The sequence below is a fragment of the Mytilus californianus genome, unplaced genomic scaffold (genome assembly GCF_021869535.1).
Source record: "Mytilus californianus isolate M0D057914Y unplaced genomic scaffold, xbMytCali1.0.p SCAF_7, whole genome shotgun sequence".
NCBI lineage: Eukaryota > Metazoa > Mollusca > Bivalvia > Mytilida > Mytilidae > Mytilus > Mytilus californianus.
The window spans coordinates 37,030,146-37,051,293 of NW_026262723.1; the positions used below are offsets into that span (position 1 = coordinate 37,030,146).

Below are 21,148 nucleotides of genomic sequence, written 5' to 3' on the forward strand. Positions count from 1 at the left end.
TGAAAACCATGAACCAAAATCAAAACTGAACGAAGCCTTCGTTGCGATCATATTTGGATATTAAAAGATACTGGAACGTTTGAGTTGTTTTTTGATTGATGTATACCACACATCTTTTTTATTCATATATCTTTCCAAATTGATAACATAGGAGTTTAAATTTTTAAGGGTTCTTGCGTGTTTGGAAAATTGTCCTCTTTTTCCATATGTAAATTCTAAAAGCTTTAAGCAAGATCATGGCAATATCATGGCGATATCATGGCAATGTCATGGCAAAAAGACAAAAATCTCTCCTTGGTAAGAACTTATGCCTTACATATAGGAATTTTGTTGTTTTGATACATGGGTATTTTTACGATGCAAATTCACTAGCAACAAGCTATGACTACAATAGCCTATGGAAATGACTAGCAACAAGCAATAATGAAAACATGAAGTACTAAATTAGCTATAATCTAGCTTCAAATTTGTCAAATAATTTTAATATTCTATTCTAATTCACTATATTATAACCTTTTAACATAAAATTGTTGAATGAACTTGAATGAGTTTGATAATCACTATTTACAGCGTTAATCATGAATATATACCGGTAATGAAACTTCTTGAAATGATCAAGGTTATTCAACGACCCTTTAAAACAATTGTTCAGAGGAGGCAGATTGATGCAAGTGCCTCAAACTTAGTATTAAGTTTAACCTCAGCAGTTTTTGTTTGAACCTCTGTATTACTTTTTAAATTAGCTGTTGATAAAATTAAAATAGATTTGCCTACTTGCAAGAAAATAGGTAAACACATTTATGATTTTTGTTGTAAGCAGTCAAGTTATCATTTGAAATGAGATGCTTACTCTGACAGTGTCATTGGTTACATCTAACAACACCCATTGTTTAAACAAAAAAAAGAGACATATACAAATATTAGAAGTTACAGTCATGACAGTGAAAAGTGTGACTTGTGAGTCGTGACCCTTTAGTTTCTTTTTGGGCAATCTTTACACATCAACATGCATTTTAAAAAGTAAAATATCAATAGGCAATTTCTAACTAGATCTCTTTTTAATAAAAAAAATCATTATTTATTCAAAACCAGGGATAAAAATGAAATATTTGTTTCTACCTTTTGTGCACCCCATCTCAAATTTCATTTTAAGGTTAAATAAGTTCACTTAAATTAAATTAATTGTATTCAATCACCATTGGCATGAGAGCTAAATATCTGCTCAATCATGTCAAAATGCCCTTCCAACCAAACTTTGAAAAAATATAAAAATCTGTAAAAAATGTTTTTGAAATGTCTACCAGTGGGGCATTGGTAAAGCTCAAGTTTTTAATTATTCAATTAGAAATTTCCATGGGGAAATATTTCATCAAATATATAGAGTATGCCTTTGCTGTAATGTTATTCCAATCCATTACAGCATTTTTTTTGTATCCAAGTGAAATGTATAAACTGAATTATATTAAAAAGCATAATATGACGGATCTGCTTGTAAAGCTGAATGGCTTTGCATTAAAATAAGCTGCAGCTTGGCGATGACCTATTGCTTTAATTTCTATAAGAACTCTAGATGTTTAATGCTCAAGGCACACAAAGTGCAAAAGTTACAATATTTAAAAAAAATATCACTGAGTAAAAACTTGTAAGTTCTTCCACAGATGTCAAAGATCACACAAAATTTACCTTTTGTTTCTTGTCAGAAAAATTTGTACAATAAGAGTAAATTATGAATATAATAAATATTATAAATATTTCATTTTAGATGTACACTGTGTCTAAATAACAAACATCTTGAGAATGTATGCTAAATTCTTCCCCTTCCTATAGAAAGTCTTAAGTCAATTCCAAATTAATAAATCAAAAGAGAATACACCATTTTCTTATGAATTATGAAGCCTTCTAATAAGGAACTCCCAGGATGCAATTTTTCCTGTTATTTCTTAAGTGAAATACAGTGCAAAGATTTCTAAGAACACATGACATTTCAAAGTCATCCCTCGACTTACGTTTACAATACAGTATGGACATTTTTGAACTATCTGACAAGAAATCTGATAAATTTTGCAGTAATCTCTGATTTTCATTTCTACAACTTATGCAGATAAAGTTACTGCCTAAACTTGCTCTTTCATATAGCCCAGAAACTGGACTGATTAAAACCCTTTGTTAGTGAAAGTGACTACATATGTTAGTGAACATCTACTCAAGGTCATTACCATAGCAACCGACATTAAATGAAATGATTGGCTGAAGCCATGTATTACCCTACTGAATCCCAACAACTCCATGGCATGGAAGACTGTGATCTGTTTCAGCGAAAAAAGCATAATACACATTTATTAATTTGCATGATATAATGATATAATGATTGTTAATTCATATTCATGTTCTATATAAAAGTAAGGAGATGTGGTATGATTGCCATTGAGACAACTATCCACCACGTGGATATAAGCAATTGTATGTTCTTCAAAAAATTGAAAGTAAAATGTGGCACATTCTGTTAAATCTAGACCAACTTGAAAATTTGACAAATGGCCACAATGTTTTCTGTGGCACTGAATGGCTAAGTTATCTGTACAGAGGGTTACTGATCAGCTGTTTAGGGAGTTACTGATCAGATACAGGAAATGTTCATTAAGGTACTTGTAAATTTGCTGCAGTGTAATTCTTTCCATTTTACTTAGAACATGTAAATGAATGAACAATAGTTTGACTTTTGACTGCTGATATCTTTAAATATTTTTTGAAAATATATAATTTGTTACAAAATTTGCATGAAATGATTCAAAACATTTTTTTCAAAAACATTTTCTCATTAATAAATTCTTGAAATATTCAACAATCAAAATGATGAAATACAGCATTAGTTATAACTTCCATCTGATTTCCATGGCAACCAATATTTTATGTCATGTCAGAAAATGGCACCTAAAAAGGGTATCTTTCTTTAAAATATTACAACATGATTATGCTACAAAACTATCTTTGTTGCATTAAAATTTTCCGTCAAAATATAAAAGATTTTGGTCTGACTACTAATGCTGTATTTTGCAATGTGAATTTTGTTAGTTATGATAATGATCTATATACCTTACCTATGTACCACTACAGAGAAAAAGTTTACTAATAATCTCATGTACTAATCTACTGGTGATAGGACTATTCCAGAAATTTAGTTTTTGTTACCCTTAGTCTTGAAGAAAATATTCTCATATATTCAGAATATTCACTTTTTTTAAAAAAAAATTTTTTTACTAGTTTTGACTCTGAATTAACAGTTTCCATATTGAAAATGTGAAAAGTAAACTTAAAAACATGAGTGAGGGCAAATGCTTGGCATAAATAATAATCTAAGAATAATCATATTTCACTTATGCTTAAACTTCCTAAAAAGTGACTTCTAAGGATAATATTCTAATGTCCATCCATATTCATTTTACCCAACATGCCCAAGTCCATGACTTTCATTCATCTCCTTAATTTTCTTGTTCCAAACTTTATTTTCCACCTATTGTATCCAATAGCATACTTTCCCCTCCCAACACCACTCACCTTCTATATAATTCTCTCTGAAAAGATTATTCTGAATTTCTAAATGGCATAATCATAGTGGATATGGGGGTGTTTCCATAGGGAAAAAAATCTTAGTTTTTGAAGTTAAATAATCAATGATCAAAAGGGTTGTTATAGATAATGCATAGTTTATGATTTTTCTTGTTGCATAACACATAGAGGGGTGTCCGGATAATATGGTCATAGGGAGGTCTTTCTTTGGGCAATCCTGACATCCAAAGGTTTGTTTTACTACAAGACAAATATGGTCAACAAAAAGTATTATTTTTTTTTCGAAAATTTGCAGGACATTTTATCCCATTTTACCTATCACATTAAAGTGGGAGATTCTTTTCTAATGTGTTAAGGTCATTAAATTCCAATCGCTTGAATATTTCTGGAATAGTCCCAAACAAATATGCCTACTTGTAATTACTGTGTATAATTTAAAAAGAAAAAATAGCACCAACATTCTTTTGAGACAAATAACAAGACTTTTTCAAGTTCTATTTTCATGAAATGTCTGCCGCTGATTTTCAAACAACTGACTAGAAATATGTCATTTTCTATTCTGATATAAATTATAGTTCTTTATTTTCAAATTGTATCTTAAATTTAAAATGATCTAGCAAAGAATATGGTTTTTAATGAATTGAAGTATTAAGCATCAAATAGCCGATCACACATGAATAATATCTTGGCTACATGTATATAAAAGCTTATGTTCTTGCCAAACTTACTATAGCCTATGTTAAATGAATATGTGCAATGATAAGAGCATTAGTGAATTTCCAGAAGATACAAATTCAAATATTCACTCGTACCAAAAATCCAATGACATTTTGAGACATAGTCCTACATTGACAAATAACAAACACTTCTAGATAAAAAGTAGAGTTATGTCCCTTACAATAGTATTTGGGTATTTTCAGAATGACAAATTTTTACTTTTACTGTCTGTATACCATTGTAATTGCAAAGGTTTGACAGAATAAAGACATATATAAAAAGCTGTCAGGATCGTTTCTGTCAAATCTGAAATTGTTCTTTCATGATTTTTTTTTTTGGTATAAAAGATCCTAAAACCACTACATGGTAAAATTAGTTTGCTGCAAGGCATAAAACATAGAAAATCAACTATGATTCTAAATACATCAAAAAGCTATTACAAATGTATTAACTGAAGAAATGTGAATAAAAATTGTGTAGGTCATTGGCTGAAAAAATATAATTGATTAATTGACCTGCATGTTCACATTTAATTTTGGATTATATTCTTTTTTTGATTGATATAAAATATAGGAATTTAGTGACACAATTTTCCATGTGTTATATATAGTGCATGTCATATATATTCATAAATATATATATACATATATATACATATATATACATGTATAAAGTATTACAGTAGAGTAACCCGAACATCCAGATGCATAAATGTACTGTACACCAAAAAAAGTGTTTCTATGTACAAATGGATATGTAGCAGGTATTTAAAAGCATTCCTAACATCTAAAGGGTAGTGTCAGAAGGTTTTCTTAAAAAAATATATTGTAGATATTTCTTACTTTCTAATATTGATCATCAAAAATTAAATTAAAAATCACCCAAAGTTCTATTTTTCTATTTTTCTAATAATCAATAAAAGGAAAATCACTAAAAAAATTAACCTTTTCTGATAGAATCTTCAAGTTGTCGTCCTCTGATCTCCAGTTCTGTAAGTCTAGAATCTATCTGTGTTAATTGTTTCTGGATCTCTGATGGTGATAATCTCCTTTGGTCTCCCTATCATTAAATATTGTCATGATTATATTGAAAGATTTTGAAAACATACCAGTTTAATAAAAGAACCTCCAGCCATGCTTTAGTTATTTTTACTTGATTCCTAGCATGAGCATTCAATGGTTTGGACAAATAATTACTAATGAAGAAAATTTAGATAATTATCATATCACTTTTTTAATGCATACAGCACTCATCCTTTTTGAAACAATACATGGTAAATGTGTGTATGTTATCTAAAACAGAAGTTCTTCTTTTGTGAGTAATATTTTTCTTTTTTCTCTATTAAAATTCAAATATCCCAAAATTTAAAACAAAGAATATACAAAAAATGAAAGTGAGGCTACTGAATAAACTTACATCTTTTAATGGTGGAGGTGGTCTAGTTGGTTTGTTTGGTGAACCTGCGTTTGGACTATTGTGGATATATGTTGGTGGTCTAGGTGGCTTAAATTTTTCTTCTTTTTCTTCCTCCTTTTTACCTTGTGAGAAATTAAATTTAACATTCACAGAAATTTTCTTTTTATCCTGAATATCATCTTTATTATCTCCCTTTTCAGTAAGACTTGGAATAGTCGGTAAAATTCTTTTCTGAACATTTGCACTTTCCCGTTTATCGTCTGTGATTTTTATGTCAACCCTACTCGGTTTTAAAGGAGTACTACTTCTATCATTTGGAAGTTTTGTTTCTTCTTTTGGCCTCAGTTGATCTTTGCCAACATCTATTTGTGGCCTTACTTTTTCAGGATCAACATAACCACCTTTTCTTGCCTCCATTCGTTTTTCAGCTTCTATTTGCCACTGTGGTTTCTGATCTGTTTTAAACTTATCCGATAGTACGTCCACAGTTTTTGGTCTAGGAGACACCTTAGACATTTCTGTTTTAGGTCTTAAATGTGCATCCTTCTCAAGTTGTGTCTTTGATGTTTCAGATGTCTTTTTATCAGATAATATGTCTGCGGATTTTGGTCGTAAATTTTTATTCTTTTCTAGCTGACGTTTCCATTCAGGGATATCAGTATCAGTTTTTGAAATATTTTTGAGATGAGATTCTTTGTTAACAGAGTGTTTATTTTGATCACTCTCACTGAGAGGCTTTGTAAATATTGCACTTTTCACTTGGCCTTTTTGGTCTCTACTTTGAATATCCAAAGCCCCAGTTGTGTTTCGTTGATTTAACAAATCTTCACTTGGACTAGTATCACTTGGTTTCTGCTTTCGTCGGATGTTGGCAAGATTTGACAACAATCCACCAAGAACTTGTTTGTCATTTTCTTCTTTTGGACTAGGGGTGAACACAACTGCTACCATTTCATTTCTATTTGTGTCATTTTTTGTTAAATCAATGGCTTCCTCCACACTCATCTGTCGTTTGTCACCAAATTTCGGTTTGGATAAAGGTGGAGAAAAGTTAGATGATCTTTGATTTGTAGTTTTGGGAGAAGTTTTATTCTCCTTTGAACTAGAACTAAATTTTGAACTGTCTGATGATGCACTGGAATCTGAAAATGTGGGAGAGAACTCTTTTGTCCTTGGGGAAATAAACACACTACTTCCTCTATCAGGAGAATTTGAAGATCTTGAAGAGCTTACTTCATTTTTAGCACTAGTCTGTGGAGATTTTCTCCCATGAGATGTCAAGGGTTTTGATTTTTCTCCAAAATTAGCTGTCACTTTAGCACTTGTACCTACAGCGTCTGATTCAGGTGATAATAAATTAGATTTGGTCAGTTGTGGAGGGGGTGGCTGTGATGGTAATGGGGGTGGGGATAATGGGGACATGTCACTACTTGACGATAATTTCAGTCCCTGATTAGGAGACAGAAAGGGACTTTTGCCAGGAGACTTTTCTCTCTTTTTAGATAAAATTCCATTTAATGGTGATGTCTTCTTTTCATCTCGCACAATTCTAGGAGTTGGCACCGGTTTTAACTTGACATCACTTATTTCACTTGTGTCCATTGGTTCAACATTGCTAGTTTTTGGTTTCCTTGGTGATGGTAAAGGACTTGATTTTTTAGTGTCTACTTTTGTCTCTAGATTCAAATCTGACGGTCTTTCTTTCTTACTTTTAGCAGCATCCTTTGAAATATTGTTATCACTGGTCACTATTATATCTGGTTTACTAATATCTTTGTTAGTTGACTTAGAACTGTTTTTATCCTGATTGGCTGTCCCCTTGGATGGGACAGACTCTTCAGTGTCCATTTTCAAAATTTTCCTAGCTTCATTTCGTCGTTCCCAAAAATTAGGTTGTTTATTGTCAGATTTTGCAGCCTTATTTGTGTCATTTTCACTTTTAACTTTGTCACTCAGTTTCTTTGTTTCGTTTTCACTTTTCACTTTGTCACTTATCTTTTTCAGTTCAGATTTATTGAAAACTTTGCTGGTAGGTGAAAGATCACTATGTCTAAAACAATGCCGATGGAAAAGTTTATTTTTGTCAACATGGCGTTCCATTAAATAAACTTTATCTCCACAGATGTGGCACTTGTCTCCCATTGATTGTCGGTCTTTTGACTGAAATAAAATCATTAATATATTGATTTAATTATTTAACCTTTAACCTTATTTCTATACCAATACCATTTCGGGAACAAGAAATATACTGTTTAAATAAATATCAAAACATATTGTATCAGGTTTTGCTTGTAATTTGCTCAAGAAAAGGACAAGTTTTTATGCTGTACGGTGACCTGTTATTGTTATGCTGTACGGTGTCCTGTTATTGTTATGCTGTACGGTGACCTGTTATTGTTATGCTGTACGGTGACCTGTTATTGTTATGCTGTACGGTGTCCTGTTATTGTTATGCTGTACGGTGTCCTGTTATTGTAATGCTGTATGGTGACCTGTTATTGTTATGCTGTACGGTGACCTGTTATTGTTATGCTGTACGGTGACCTGTTATTGTTATGCTGTACGGTGTCCTGTTATTGTAATGCTGTATGGTGACCTGTTATTGTTATGCTGTACGGTGACCTGTTATTGTTATGCTGTATGGTGACCTGTTATTGTTATGCTGTATGGTGTCCTGTGTTATGCTGTAAGGTGACCTGTTATTGTTATGCTGTATGGTGACCTGTAATTGTTATGCTGTACGGTGACCTGTTATTGTTATGCTGTATGGTGACCTGTTATTGTTATGCTGTACGGTGACCTGTTATTGTTATGCTGTATGGTGACCTGTTATTGTTCACATCTTTGTACTTAGGTCTATGGATAGTTGTCTCACTGGCAATCAAATCACATCTCCTTACTATCAAGTTAACTTTAAAACTGGATTTAACAAATTGCTTTTTGAATCTTTTTTATGACTATTACTTATAAATGGATAATATTCCAGTTAGAAACTAAAGCAATTTTTTGCATCAATCAAAATAGCAGAAATGACACACCAAAGTACCTTATATTTCAAGATTGTGTGAAAGTGTTGGCCCAGTCATTTTAAAGAAAAAATACTATGCTTTTTTCTTATTTTTTATGAAAGTTCACATTGTGCAAGCTTCAGTTTTCATGATCAGCGTATTTTGTTTATCAACTTCTTTTTGTATGATGTTACATCTTATATTTTTTTTTATTTGATTGTTCTAATTGGTCTGTTTTAATTCCAACTGTGTTTCAGTATCCCCTTCTAATATACTTTTTTGCCTTTTTAATTTGTTCTTATTGCTTTAAGTGTCTGTATTTTATTCTTATACTTATCTGTGTCTGTCTTATATTTTATATCTATATCCGTTGTTTGTGTACATGTTTTTCCTACAGTATTAACTTTTCAATTCAAAACCTGACATTTATTATTAAAAAAACTTCCACTGATGTTTGTATATAATAAAATATTTGATCAAAGATTTATTTGTATTGATTTTTCACTCATGTGGCAGCTCAGTTTATTCAAATAAATCTAGAAAAAAAATACTTAGTAACTTCTTTTTGGGGTGTAAAAAAGAGTATATTTTGTAACAAAGCTCCAAGCACCAAGGAAATCTTACAGGCGTTTTAGCATTTTGATGACTGGGTGTAAGTTTCTTGGCCTCTGGTCCACCAAGCTCTGGGTCTGGTTGGTGTCGTTTTGTAGCTACAGTTTTCTTCACACCTGGACCTCCCACTACAAAAAAGTAAAGGGAAGTTGTATCTTTGAGAAAAAATTATTTGTATTACGGTAGCCATCTCTGTTTTCATGACTTGTGTCAACATACATAGGTCAAAAGTGTTTCACCACTCGTACATTTCCCTATATATTTCATATAAAAACAGACATTGTCACAAACTTACTCCAGGCTAGATTTTTATTAAATTTTACTGTTAAGCTCATAAATGTGTGCAGTTTTTCATGTTTATAAGGAAATATTTTTTATGAAATGTCATTACTGAGGACTCATTCTTTATACACAAATATTGAAATAGGTGTCATTATCCGATATAGACATACATTTTTTTTTTCGTAAAGAAATTCATATTTGTATTTAAATAGTGATTACCTAATAAAAGAAAAAATTACAAATATATTACATAATCATTGCAAGAAACTGTAGGTATTTCTGAATTTAACGGTAAAAATTTCATTAAATTTTGACAAGAAATAACTTAAGGAGAATTGTTATTAATCATTTGTTGATAATGTGTTTTGATATGAAATATAAAGTGAAATTTTCAAATGGTGAAACACTTTTGACTGTAGAAACTATCCTTTTTTAAATTTAAGTGGAAATTCATATGAGAAAGCATTATCATAAATTATTTTCAATGATATAAGATTTTATTGAACCAAAACTCCATATTTGAACCGAGTCACTATCCTAGAAGTTGATATCTATGGTATGCAGGGTCGTTTTCACCAATCAAAATAAAAAATCTTTATTAAACAACGTACAACACTTTGCAGGATTATAAGGTACTTTTATTTTGTCAGCATACTTTGGCATGCTTACATGCCCGGATCATCAGGATTACATGTCGATAAGTTGTTTTTATTCAATATCAATAATATTTTTTTCAATCTGTTCAAAATAAACACTAATTTAATCATAAAAAGTTGATTTTTGACAAAATTTTAGCATTGTTCCTATTGAAATTTGCATATTTTTTGTTTTTGTTTAGTTATAGAATACTTTTAAGAAGGCCTTTTAATATAAACATCCTCATTTTCAAGTTTTTATTTGTCAAACACACAAGAAAAACAAATCTAAATAGGAACAATGTTGAAAATTTTGTCAGAAATCAACTTTTATTAATGTTTGATTCACTGTTTACATTCAACAGATGGAAAATATATTATTGATATTGAATAAATACAAAATCACATGCAGTTTTTTTAATGTAAAACATGTATTTTTATCTTTTAGAAGATAATTTTTTTACTCAGGTAAATTAATCAATGAGTGATAGATTTCTCTTAGAAGAAATTTAAAGGACCCATTGAATAAACTCCACAGAGAACAATAGCTATTGTATTCATTAGATGGGACAAGAGAACTTACAAAAGTTTAAATCGACAGGTAACTATCAAGTGAATCTGTGGAAAAGTATCATTTCTTTCGCAATAATATAAAAATAAATTAAAGTTGTAATTTGAACCGAGTTTGCACTATTACTAAAGTCTATGTCATAATTATTTGTCAGTTAGAAAATTATATATTTAAACTTTAGAATGATGCAAGCACATTTTTCTAATATGTGTCTTATTACATGTTAGAATATTAAATTATTCAGTTTTCTATGTCTGTTTTATTTTTATATATATGTTAAAAACATCATTTGTGGCTTGCATATTCCTTCCTTTTGACATTTGTCACACTGAGACAGAATTATAAATGACAATATGATACTGTGGATTCATTAATAATGGTATATATCAATTTTCATAAATATTGTGGGCATAGTAAAACCATGAATTCAGTTAAGCTTGTATTCAGATTTTGGCAAAACCATGAAATCAGTTATCCACGAATATTCAATTTTTTCTCAATTCTCGAAATTTGGTACTAATGAAAATAAATGAAACAGCAGCATGTTATATCATTCCATCAAATCAGTATCAACTAGAAGGACAAAAAGATACGAACAGCTGATATTGGTTGAGAGTTATTACATCAGGTGATATAGATTTTGACAAGTACAGATCATATTTTTGAAATATACATCAATGAGGTTCTGAAAGAAGGGTGTGATTAGAGGCAACCATGCCATAATGGTATGTGATAAAGAGTACTAAGTTACATGACCTATCAAATATTTAAGACTAAGTAAATGAAAGAGAAAATTTCTGTTATTTCAGCAAAACTGACAAATAAATAAACATATCCCTTGACAAAATCTTTGCCTCTTTATTAGAAATTCTGCATGTGCAATACCAAAGTGAAAACATCACATTCACATTACTTTTTACCACTTAAATCTGAAATAACATGTGACTTATAGCAGCATGACCTTTGAACTTACACTGAGGTTTATCATGTAAGTTGTTATAGTACTGAGATACATAGGTGACAACACTGAGTCTGTCAGGAACTTTAATGGCTACCATGTCTGGGGCATCAAGGAATGCTGGGATATTTAGCTCTCTTTCAGCCACTTCAAAAGCCTGAAAAATAAATCATTCATTCTATCACTCAGTATCTTTAATTTGATATATGCTGCTATAATTATCAGTGATATAAATCATATTATAGCAAAAAGGTAATCTCTTTTTTACTCGAGACACTATTCTTGCAATCTGAATACAATTATTCCATTCATAAAAATCAAAGCAAATTAACAATAAGACCTGCACATGTCAAATATGCACTTTACAAATAATCATTTCAAGTGAAATGAAAATTGGAACATATTAAGAAACTAATGATTCAACCATCTGACTTTTTTCCCATTCACATATTTCATGTCTAATTGTCATGTTTTTTTTTTACGAAATGCATACGGAAATTGCATTTTTGACCACAACATATGAAAATTGAGAATGTAACAGATTTATCAACATTGCTTTATATTTCTCACATACAAATGTATCTGCATCTAGGATATGATATACATTCATTCATACATTTCTATGTAAATGTCAGTTTCTATTAAGGTCAGAGGAAGCCAAGATGTTTAACTTTAACAACCAACTTTTGGCAACTTTAGTCTTAGTCATACCAGGAAACGAGATGCACTTGTCATTTCTTAAATAACTGGAGTAAGTCAAGAACCCATAGGCACCTAGTGATGACATTTTTAAGTCCTCTCTTGAGAAAAAGAATGACCAACTACCATGGTTAATGTGTTTTCATGTTAATAACCTTTCTTTCTGCTATTTTAACATTTTGTTGGGTTTTTTTTTCAGGAAAGGAATTTGAAATATATTTGAATTTAATTTGTTATTTTTTACTCACTAAATTTTGATGTTGAACCAAATGATCTATATTAATATGTCAATGTTTTTTTTAACTAATCATAAAGAGTCAAAGTGTTTCTGTAATAGTCTGGGTATGCAAGGTAAAGATTATTTTACAGAATGTAATAACTGCAGATAACCTATCTCATCTTTCTATAAAAGATCAAACTTTTCCCTTGTGTCTATTGTCTTTATCATACAAGTCAAGTTATTTAATGTTATGACAACAAAAGGAATGAACTAACTGTATATTAACATATTTTCACAGATCCTTTTTTGTCGTGTTTCACCCCTTTCTAGTTGACTTTGTGGAAATTTATGGGACTCCAACATGACCAAATATGACCTGGAACCTTGGTCTGACATCTCATTTAAAGGGACCTGTGACCTTTAAAAATGTTCAGAACAAACTTTCTTAAATTTGCTTAAAAGCGATCTGGTGAACGGAGTCGATTTTTAAACATGACCTTGTGACCTAAGGGGGTATCGTACTGGAACCCTTTATTTTTCATGACTTTCTTACTTTAATGATGTATATGTTGAATAGAAGAACCTGGTATGATTCCTGTTTGCAAGTAAATAATTTGCTCATGTACCAATGAAATTACTGGACTTTACCATATTTCCATTACTTACCAATTGGTTGTTTTCAAATACATTTTCCTTGGATAACGAGTCATAGTCTCTGAAAAAACAACAAAAGTATTAGAATTACAGGTAAAACATCAACAGGCTTTACTGTGGAAAACATAAAGAAAAAGCAAAGAGATTGAATTTGAGTAAATTTCTGTTTTTTCTTCTCATATATGGCTATAAGAGACACATCTAGTTGAAATGGGAACATCTCTTATTTTGAATATCTGAAATATTCTCTGTTTTGGAAGATTGCAATCCTGTCATCATGTTAAGAGGCCTTACAACATCTCTTTGGAGGGAACTGCAGGTGGTCTTTTGGAAGGCAAAATGTCTAACCCAAACTAAAATGCCCTATATCTTGTTTAAAAGGTACACAAGGGTGTCTATTTCTGTTTTAGCTTAATTGTCTGATAACATTGTCTAAAGACAGCTGAATGTATTTAATGCATATTCAGAATAAGATCCATTCAAAGAGAAAGTAAACAAAGCAGACTCTTATTAAAGAACCTTATGAAAGCAAGCCTACACCCTCCTTAAAAGGGGAAAGTTTACAGTGATGGTGTTGTTTTTTTATGTTTACTTAAGGAATCATTATTAATTTCTATGACTTTAGATAGTAATATAAAAGCTGTCTTACACAATCTGTTTTTTTTTAGCATTTATGACCTTGAACTTAGACCAAGTGACTACAAAATCAATAGGGATCTTCCTTCTATTATATATAAACGACAATTTTTCGTCCATGCTGGGTGGTTGTTAGGTACAACGCTAGTGTGGCAAAGGTGGATCCTTTCAAATGCAGGCGTTCACAGTAAAAAAGTAAACTTGAATTTGAACAAGGTGAACCAACACCTGAAGTGGTAATCGTGCGGTTGGGTAATAGTGGGTGGATACCGAAAGGTATTCACAGTTGTCTTTCACTATATAAGTAAAACAAACGACAATAAAGACAACAACACCCATCAATTACCGCATGGTAGGAGTTTATTCTGGTCGACATGTTTCGCCAAAAAGCGTGGTGTCTTCAGGACAATATTACATATGAAATCAAACAGTGAAGTACAAATTTTGCGGTTGTGTGGTTCGCCGAAAGTAACGTAACAATAGAGGTTGTTATGACGACGTTATAGATATAAATAGAAAGTGAAAGTAAAATAAAATAAGAATCTAGTTAAGTTAAAAGTGAAAGTTAGTCAATAAAGTCATTAAAGATGTGGTTAGCTGCTATTCTTACACGTCTGTGTAGTTGTTCTCATGGAGGTTTCTAGTGGTAATATTGTAGAAATGATGAAAGTAGATCATAAAATGTCAGTTCATTTCCAAATTGGACAACACCCCACTGGCCATCCCTTACCAATTCAACTGGCTTTGCTCCGAGGGAGGTACTGCTTCCAATTGCGTAGGTAATAGGGTGAAGTGCAATTTTGGGAATTGTAAATCCTGGTAGATTCGTTCATAAAAATTTACTTTGCTAATAAAGTGTCCGTGGATCAAGCTTTTCTTTATAAATATGTTTTGTGGTTTATGTGGTTCATTTCGTTTCTGGTTCCTTCCTTTTTTCTCTAAGTAAAATGCCTGGTATTCTGAATTATTTTGACTCTGTGTACTTATGTATGGTATGTTAATCTTCAGTGATGGACTGCTTCTTATTTGTATGTTTCTGTGGTTACTTCTGTTTCCAAATCTCTCCTTTTTCCTTGTATCTGGTAATTTTCGGGAACGGATCAAGAACGTTTTAAACGGTCCGGTTTTTCGTCCATGCTGGGTGGTTGTTAGGTACAACGCTAGTGTGGCAAAGGTGGATCCTTTCGGATGCAGGGGTTCACAGTAAAAAAGTAAACTTGAATTTGAACAAGGTGAACCATCACCTGAAGTGGTAATCGTGCGGTTGGGTAATAGTGGGTGGATACCGAAAGGTATTCACAGTTGTCTTTCACTATATAAGTAAAATAAACGACAATAAAGACAACAACACCCATCAATTACCGCATGGTAGGAGTTTATTCTGGTCAACATGTTTCGCCAAAAAGCGTGGTGTCTTCAGGACAATATTACATATGAAATCAAACAGTGAATTACAAATTTTGCAGTTGTGTGGTTCGCCGAAAGTAACGTAACAATAGAGGTTGTTATGACGACGTTATAGATATAAATAGAAAGTGATAGTAAAATAAAATAAGAATCTAGTTAAGTTAAAAGTGAAAGTTAGTCAATAAAGTCATTAAAGATGTGGTTAGCTGCTATTCTTACACGTCTGTGTAGTTGTTCTCATGGAGGTTTCTAGTGGTAATATTGTAGAAATGATGAAAGTAGATCATAAAATGTCAGTTCATTTCCAAATTGGACAACACCCCACTGGCCATCCCTTACCAATTCAACTGGCTTTGCTCCGAGGGAGGTACTGCTTCCAATTGCGTAGGTAATAGGGTGAAGTGCAATTTTGGGAATTGTAAATCCTGGTAGATTCGTTCATAAAAATTTACTTTGCTAATAAAGTGTCCGTGGATCAAGCTTTTCTTTATAAATATGTTTTGTGGTTTATGTGGTTCATTTCGTTTCTGGTTCTTTCCTTTTTTCTCTAAGTAAAATGCCTGGTATTCCAAATTATTTTGACTCTGTGTACTTATGTATGGTATGTTAATTGTTATATATCACATATTTATAAAAGAAAAGCAGCTAACCACATCGTTAATGACTTTATTGACTAACTTTCACTTTTAACTTAACTAGATTCTTATTTTATTTTACTTTCACTTTCTATTTATATCTATAACGTCATCATAACAACCTCTATTGTTACGTTACTTTCGGTGAACCACACAACCGCAAAATTTGTACTTCACTGTTTGATTTCATATGTAATATTGTCCTGAAGACACCACGCTTGTTGGCGAAACATGTTGACCAGAATAAACTCCTACCATGCGGTAATTGATGGGTGTTGTTGTCTTTATTGTCGTTTATTTTACTTATATAGTGAAAGACAACTGTGAATACCTTTCGGTATCCACCCACTATTACCCAACCGCACGATTACCACTTCAGGTGTTGGTTCACCTTGTTCAAATTCAAGTTTACTTTTTTACTGTGAACGCCTGCATTTGAAAGGATCCACCTTTGCCACACTAGCGTTGTACCTAACAACCACCCAGCATGGACGAAAAACCGGACCGTTTAAAACGTTATTGATCCGTTCCCGAAAATTACCAGATACGAGGAAAAAAGGAGAGATTTGGAAACAGAAGCAACCACAGAAACATACAAATAAGAAGCAGTCCATCACTGAAGATTAACATACCATACATAAGTACACAGAGTCAAAATAATTAGGAATACCAGGCATTTTACTTAGAGAAAAAAGGAAGGAACCAGAAACGAAATGAACCACATAAACCACAAAACATATTTATAAAGAAAAGCTTGATCCACGGACACTTTATTAGCAAAGTAAATTTTTTATGAACGAATCTACCAAGATTTACAATTCCCAAAATTGCGGCGATCATACACTTCACCCTATTACCTACGCAATTGGAAGCAGTACCTCCCTCGGAGCAAAGCCAGTTGAATTGGTAAGGGATGGCCAGTGGGGTGTTGTCCAATTTGGAAATGAACTGACATTTTATGATCTACTTTCATCATTTCTACAATATTACCACTAGAAACCTCCATGAGAACAACTACACAGACGTGTAAGAATAGCAGCTAACCACATCTTTAATGACTTTATTGACTAACTTTCACTTTTAACTTAACTAGATTCTTTTTTTATTTTACTTTCACTTTCTATTTATATCTATAACGTTGTCATAACAACCTCTATTGTTACGTTACTTTCGGCGAACCACACAACCGCAAAATTTGTACTTCACTGTTTGATTTCATATGTAATATTGTCCTGAAGACGCCACGCTTGTTGGCGAAACATGTCGACCAGAATAAACTCCAACCATGCGGTAATTGATGGGTGTTGTTGTCTTTATTGTCGTTTATTTTACTTATATGGTGAAAGACAACTGTGAATACCTTTCGGTATCCACCCACTTTTACCCATCCGCATGATTACCACTTCAGGAGTAGGTTCACCTTGTTCAAATTCAAGTTTTATTATATATATATAATTATATATATGTGTCTACAATATATCCATTAAAGGTTGATATACTGTATGTAGAATTTGATTAAAGCATCCTGGAATTTCTTTTCAACACAATTATCTATCTATATATATATATAATTAGTAACTGTGACATTGACCTTGGACACAGTGACCTCAAAATCAATGGGGATCATTCTCCAATTATGTGACCATATATACAAGTAAGGTAACAATCCAATATGTAGTTCTTGATTAACCATCCAGAAAACCACTTTTCTGCACAAATTTCAGTCTATTTTTAGTAACTACAGCCTTGACCTTTGACAAAGTGCACTAAAAATCAATTGGGAACTTCTTTTCATAACATGTGACCATATATCCAAGGTTGCAGTCTGAAATAAATTATCTAAAAAAGCATCTGAAAAGAAAATGACTGACAGACTTATTGGCCTAAACTTTATAGACTATTTAATTTTATCAGGGGTATAAAAAGGGGATTGACCAGGATAATGGTGGGAAAACTTTATTGCTTTGCTAAGTCAAACTCGTTCTCTTTCAAGCAAAACAGAAACAACTTTTCTGTAATTCTGAGCTATTGCATTATTTTTCCTATACTTAAACAACCAAAATATCTTAAATATATTTGTTTAAATTTTGCTGTGCATGTACTTGTCATTTTGGAGTACTTATAAGAGGAACCCGACTGTAAGCTTCTGTTTACAGATGATATAGGAGTATATATATCTAGTCTATGTCAACAAATTGACAAAAATGTCAACAAGTCATATGACAAAATGTTAACTACTAAATGTCAAAGTTGTCAAAATTATCAGACAGATTGAAAATTAAAGTTTATGAATTTATTTGATAGATGATAGGCATTTTATATCAGACAGCTAGGCTTATTTTATTTGATCATTGAGTGCTTCCTGCAGATAATGTCAATCTGTACTATCATAATATTCAAGAGAGCCATTGTAAGTTTGGAACACTTTAAAGAGCTCAATTTTGCAAACCAGTTAACCTAATGACGTTAAAAAAAATCAAATGTGATCAGTAAAGACAAATGTTTTCTGTTGGGATATCTTTTACCGGAAAACATTATATCTTTCTTCATGTTCAAATTTGGATTTAACATTTGTATCAATCTTCAGCTCTTAAAAATTTAACAAAAGATTAGGACCTAAACATGGGAATATTAAGTGCTTTCTACAGATACTGTTTCCCTGAATCTCAAAATTCGAAAGAAATTTTGGAAACTTATAAAGGTGCAATTTGGTAAACCTTTATAACTTTTTCTTACTCCATTGTAAAATAAGCAAATGAATTAATCCTTCAGAAAATTATATGCCTTTACCATTTCATCTCTTGAATATTTACATCCACCAGTCAATTACAGTGAAAATCAAACTTGACCTTCATTTTATGGTTGAAAGTTGTTAGTCAAAGCATATGCCTTTAAGATACCATAGGGGGAAATCATTTTTGACTTTGAATTTGGATGATGAAAGCAACTAGTTTAACTATGCTATAAAAAAAATTTTGGACCTCACCAAAATTGATTTTATTCTCTATCAAAAAAACAAAATAAGACCAAGGTTACATTTTATCTTACATAACAGCTTTTTTTAAAATCATGCCTAAGTAATTCCCAAGGTGGCAACAGATTGGTATCTGGTTCGGTTGTTGATTAATTTATGGTGCATAATTTATAAAGTAAGAAACCTGACAACAGAGGGATTATATACCTTTATCTGATGTAGACTGTTCAATTGAGTTACAAGTATCCTGGTTATAGGTAACTGTATCTTACTGGGTGGAGCACTTCTTAAGGTACATATAGGTCGAAAAAAAACTAGAATTAGGTGAACTATAAGTAATCATGGATTCCATGAATGATGAAACAAATATTAAACTGTAATTGCCAAAACTGAAATTTAAATTGAACATGTTGAATGTGACTTGTATTTCATTTTTCATCAAATTGTGATAAAGTGTAAAAAGTTTGGCAAATGTTAAATACAGTACTTTAAAAATCACCTGGAAACCACAAAAATTTAAATAAAGGTAAATAAGGGGAATTAAAGAACCTTAGTGAGCACGCTCACATACCCCACGTCCCCACATTGTCATTGGAGAAATAAAATAAGTGTAAGAAAAAAAAATTGTATCAGAAAAAAAAATTGAATCATAATTTCCTGTCAATATGCACATCTACATAGTATGTCCTTATTATCTACACAGTTTTCATGAAATTCTGTTGTGTGGTTTGAGAGGAGTTGTGATGACAAAAGGTTGCAGTAGTATATTGGGCAAATAAGTTCAAAGGGGCATAACTCCTGGAAAAAAAATTGAAAAGTAATTTCCTGTCGATATGCACATCTACGTTGTATGTCCTTATTATCTGAAAAGGTTTCATAAAATTCTGTTGTGTGGTTTTAGAGGAGTTGCGATGACAAACTGTTGCAGTAGTACATTAAAGTAAATAAGTTCAAAGGGGCGTAACTCCTAAAAAAAAAATTGAATCGTAATTTCCTGTCGATATGCACAACTACATAGTATGTCCTTATTATCTAAAAAGGTTTCGTGAAATTCTGTTGTGTGGTTTGAGAGGAGTTGCGATGACAAGAAATAGGACTGACGGACTGACGGACTGACAGACGGGTCAAAAACATTATACCCTCCGCAACTAGTTGCGTGGGGTATAATAATAACTCTTGAATGGTAAAAATCAAAATCAAAATTAACCTGTTTTGTGTTCAATTTCAAAGGACTTGGTTTAAGGGTACTTTAATTATTATCTGGAAAGCAAACTTGTGATAGACAGCAAATTAGGGACAACAAATGGACAGACTAAAGGGCATGTAGCTTCCTGTTCGGAGTGAGCCAAGGCTATGTGTTGAAGGCTGTACTTTGACCTATAATTGTTTGCTTTTTACACATTGTGACTTGGATGGATAGTAATGTGTCATTGGAACTCATACCACATCTTCTTATTTATATATACATCACTTTATAAACACCCCTCTCCAATGCAGGGGAATAATTGTACAACAAGACTCAAATATTTCACAGGTTCAGCTAGGCATAGGTCAAACAGCATTTTTCCATCTTGATCTCTAAATGCCCTGAGGTTAATTAAAAACTTCTTAAAAACTTAAAAATACATTTGTGCAATTGAGCTCCTGTATGCACTTATTAGAAGAAAGCCAATGGGCCTGTTTATTGAAAGTTGCCTTTGAAGTAAAATGCTCTTCTTTTTCACAAATGAATTTAAACTGTCGACCAGTTAACTGAAATACTACTTTCTGTTACCTATGTCCTTATAATTACAGCAAAAAATATGGCTTTTATCTGATGTAGACTTTAACAATTGAAATGTTGTTTATATCCTTCTTGTCCTTGACATAAGGAGCCAAGAACTAAGCAGAATTGTCAATACTTCATATTTTTAGAGGAATTATCATAAATCAATACTTCTGAATATACATTTATTTATATCACATTAAATAAACAATCAGTAAATTGTGTATGTACATAACTACGCATTGAAAACCTCTAGAGGACCTCAAACCTTTGTTTATCACTTTAAAGCAGGAAATTAGTTGTTCATATCTTTATGAGACAGGTGAAACAATAGACTAACTGTACTTCCTTTGTGGACATTTAAGTCTAAATATTCACCTAAGCTTTGTTGC

The 21,148-nt window shown here is 31.8% G+C and overlaps 1 protein-coding gene across 11 annotated transcripts in view; it reads right to left on the bottom strand.

Annotated features, from left to right (window-relative positions):
- LOC127708383 (MICAL-like protein 1) overlaps positions 1-21,148 on the bottom strand; it is a 69,617-nt gene that overhangs the window by 26,294 nt on the left and 22,175 nt on the right. For 9 of the 11 annotated variants that reach the window (XM_052213245.1, XM_052213244.1, XM_052213250.1 and 6 more), the window contains 5 exons: positions 13,352-13,400; positions 11,782-11,923; positions 9,333-9,448; positions 5,701-7,860; positions 5,229-5,343 (listed from right to left, as the gene is read on the bottom strand). In XM_052213245.1, coding sequence (XP_052069205.1) covers positions 5,229-5,343; positions 5,701-7,860; positions 9,333-9,448; positions 11,782-11,923; positions 13,352-13,400 — 2,582 coding nt within the window. Of the gene's footprint in view, positions 1-2,216; positions 2,307-5,228; positions 5,344-5,700; positions 7,861-9,332; positions 9,449-11,781; positions 11,924-13,351; positions 13,401-21,148 lie in introns of all 11 variants that reach the window. The other 2 variants (XR_007985258.1, XM_052213254.1) reach the window with 2 other exon arrangements.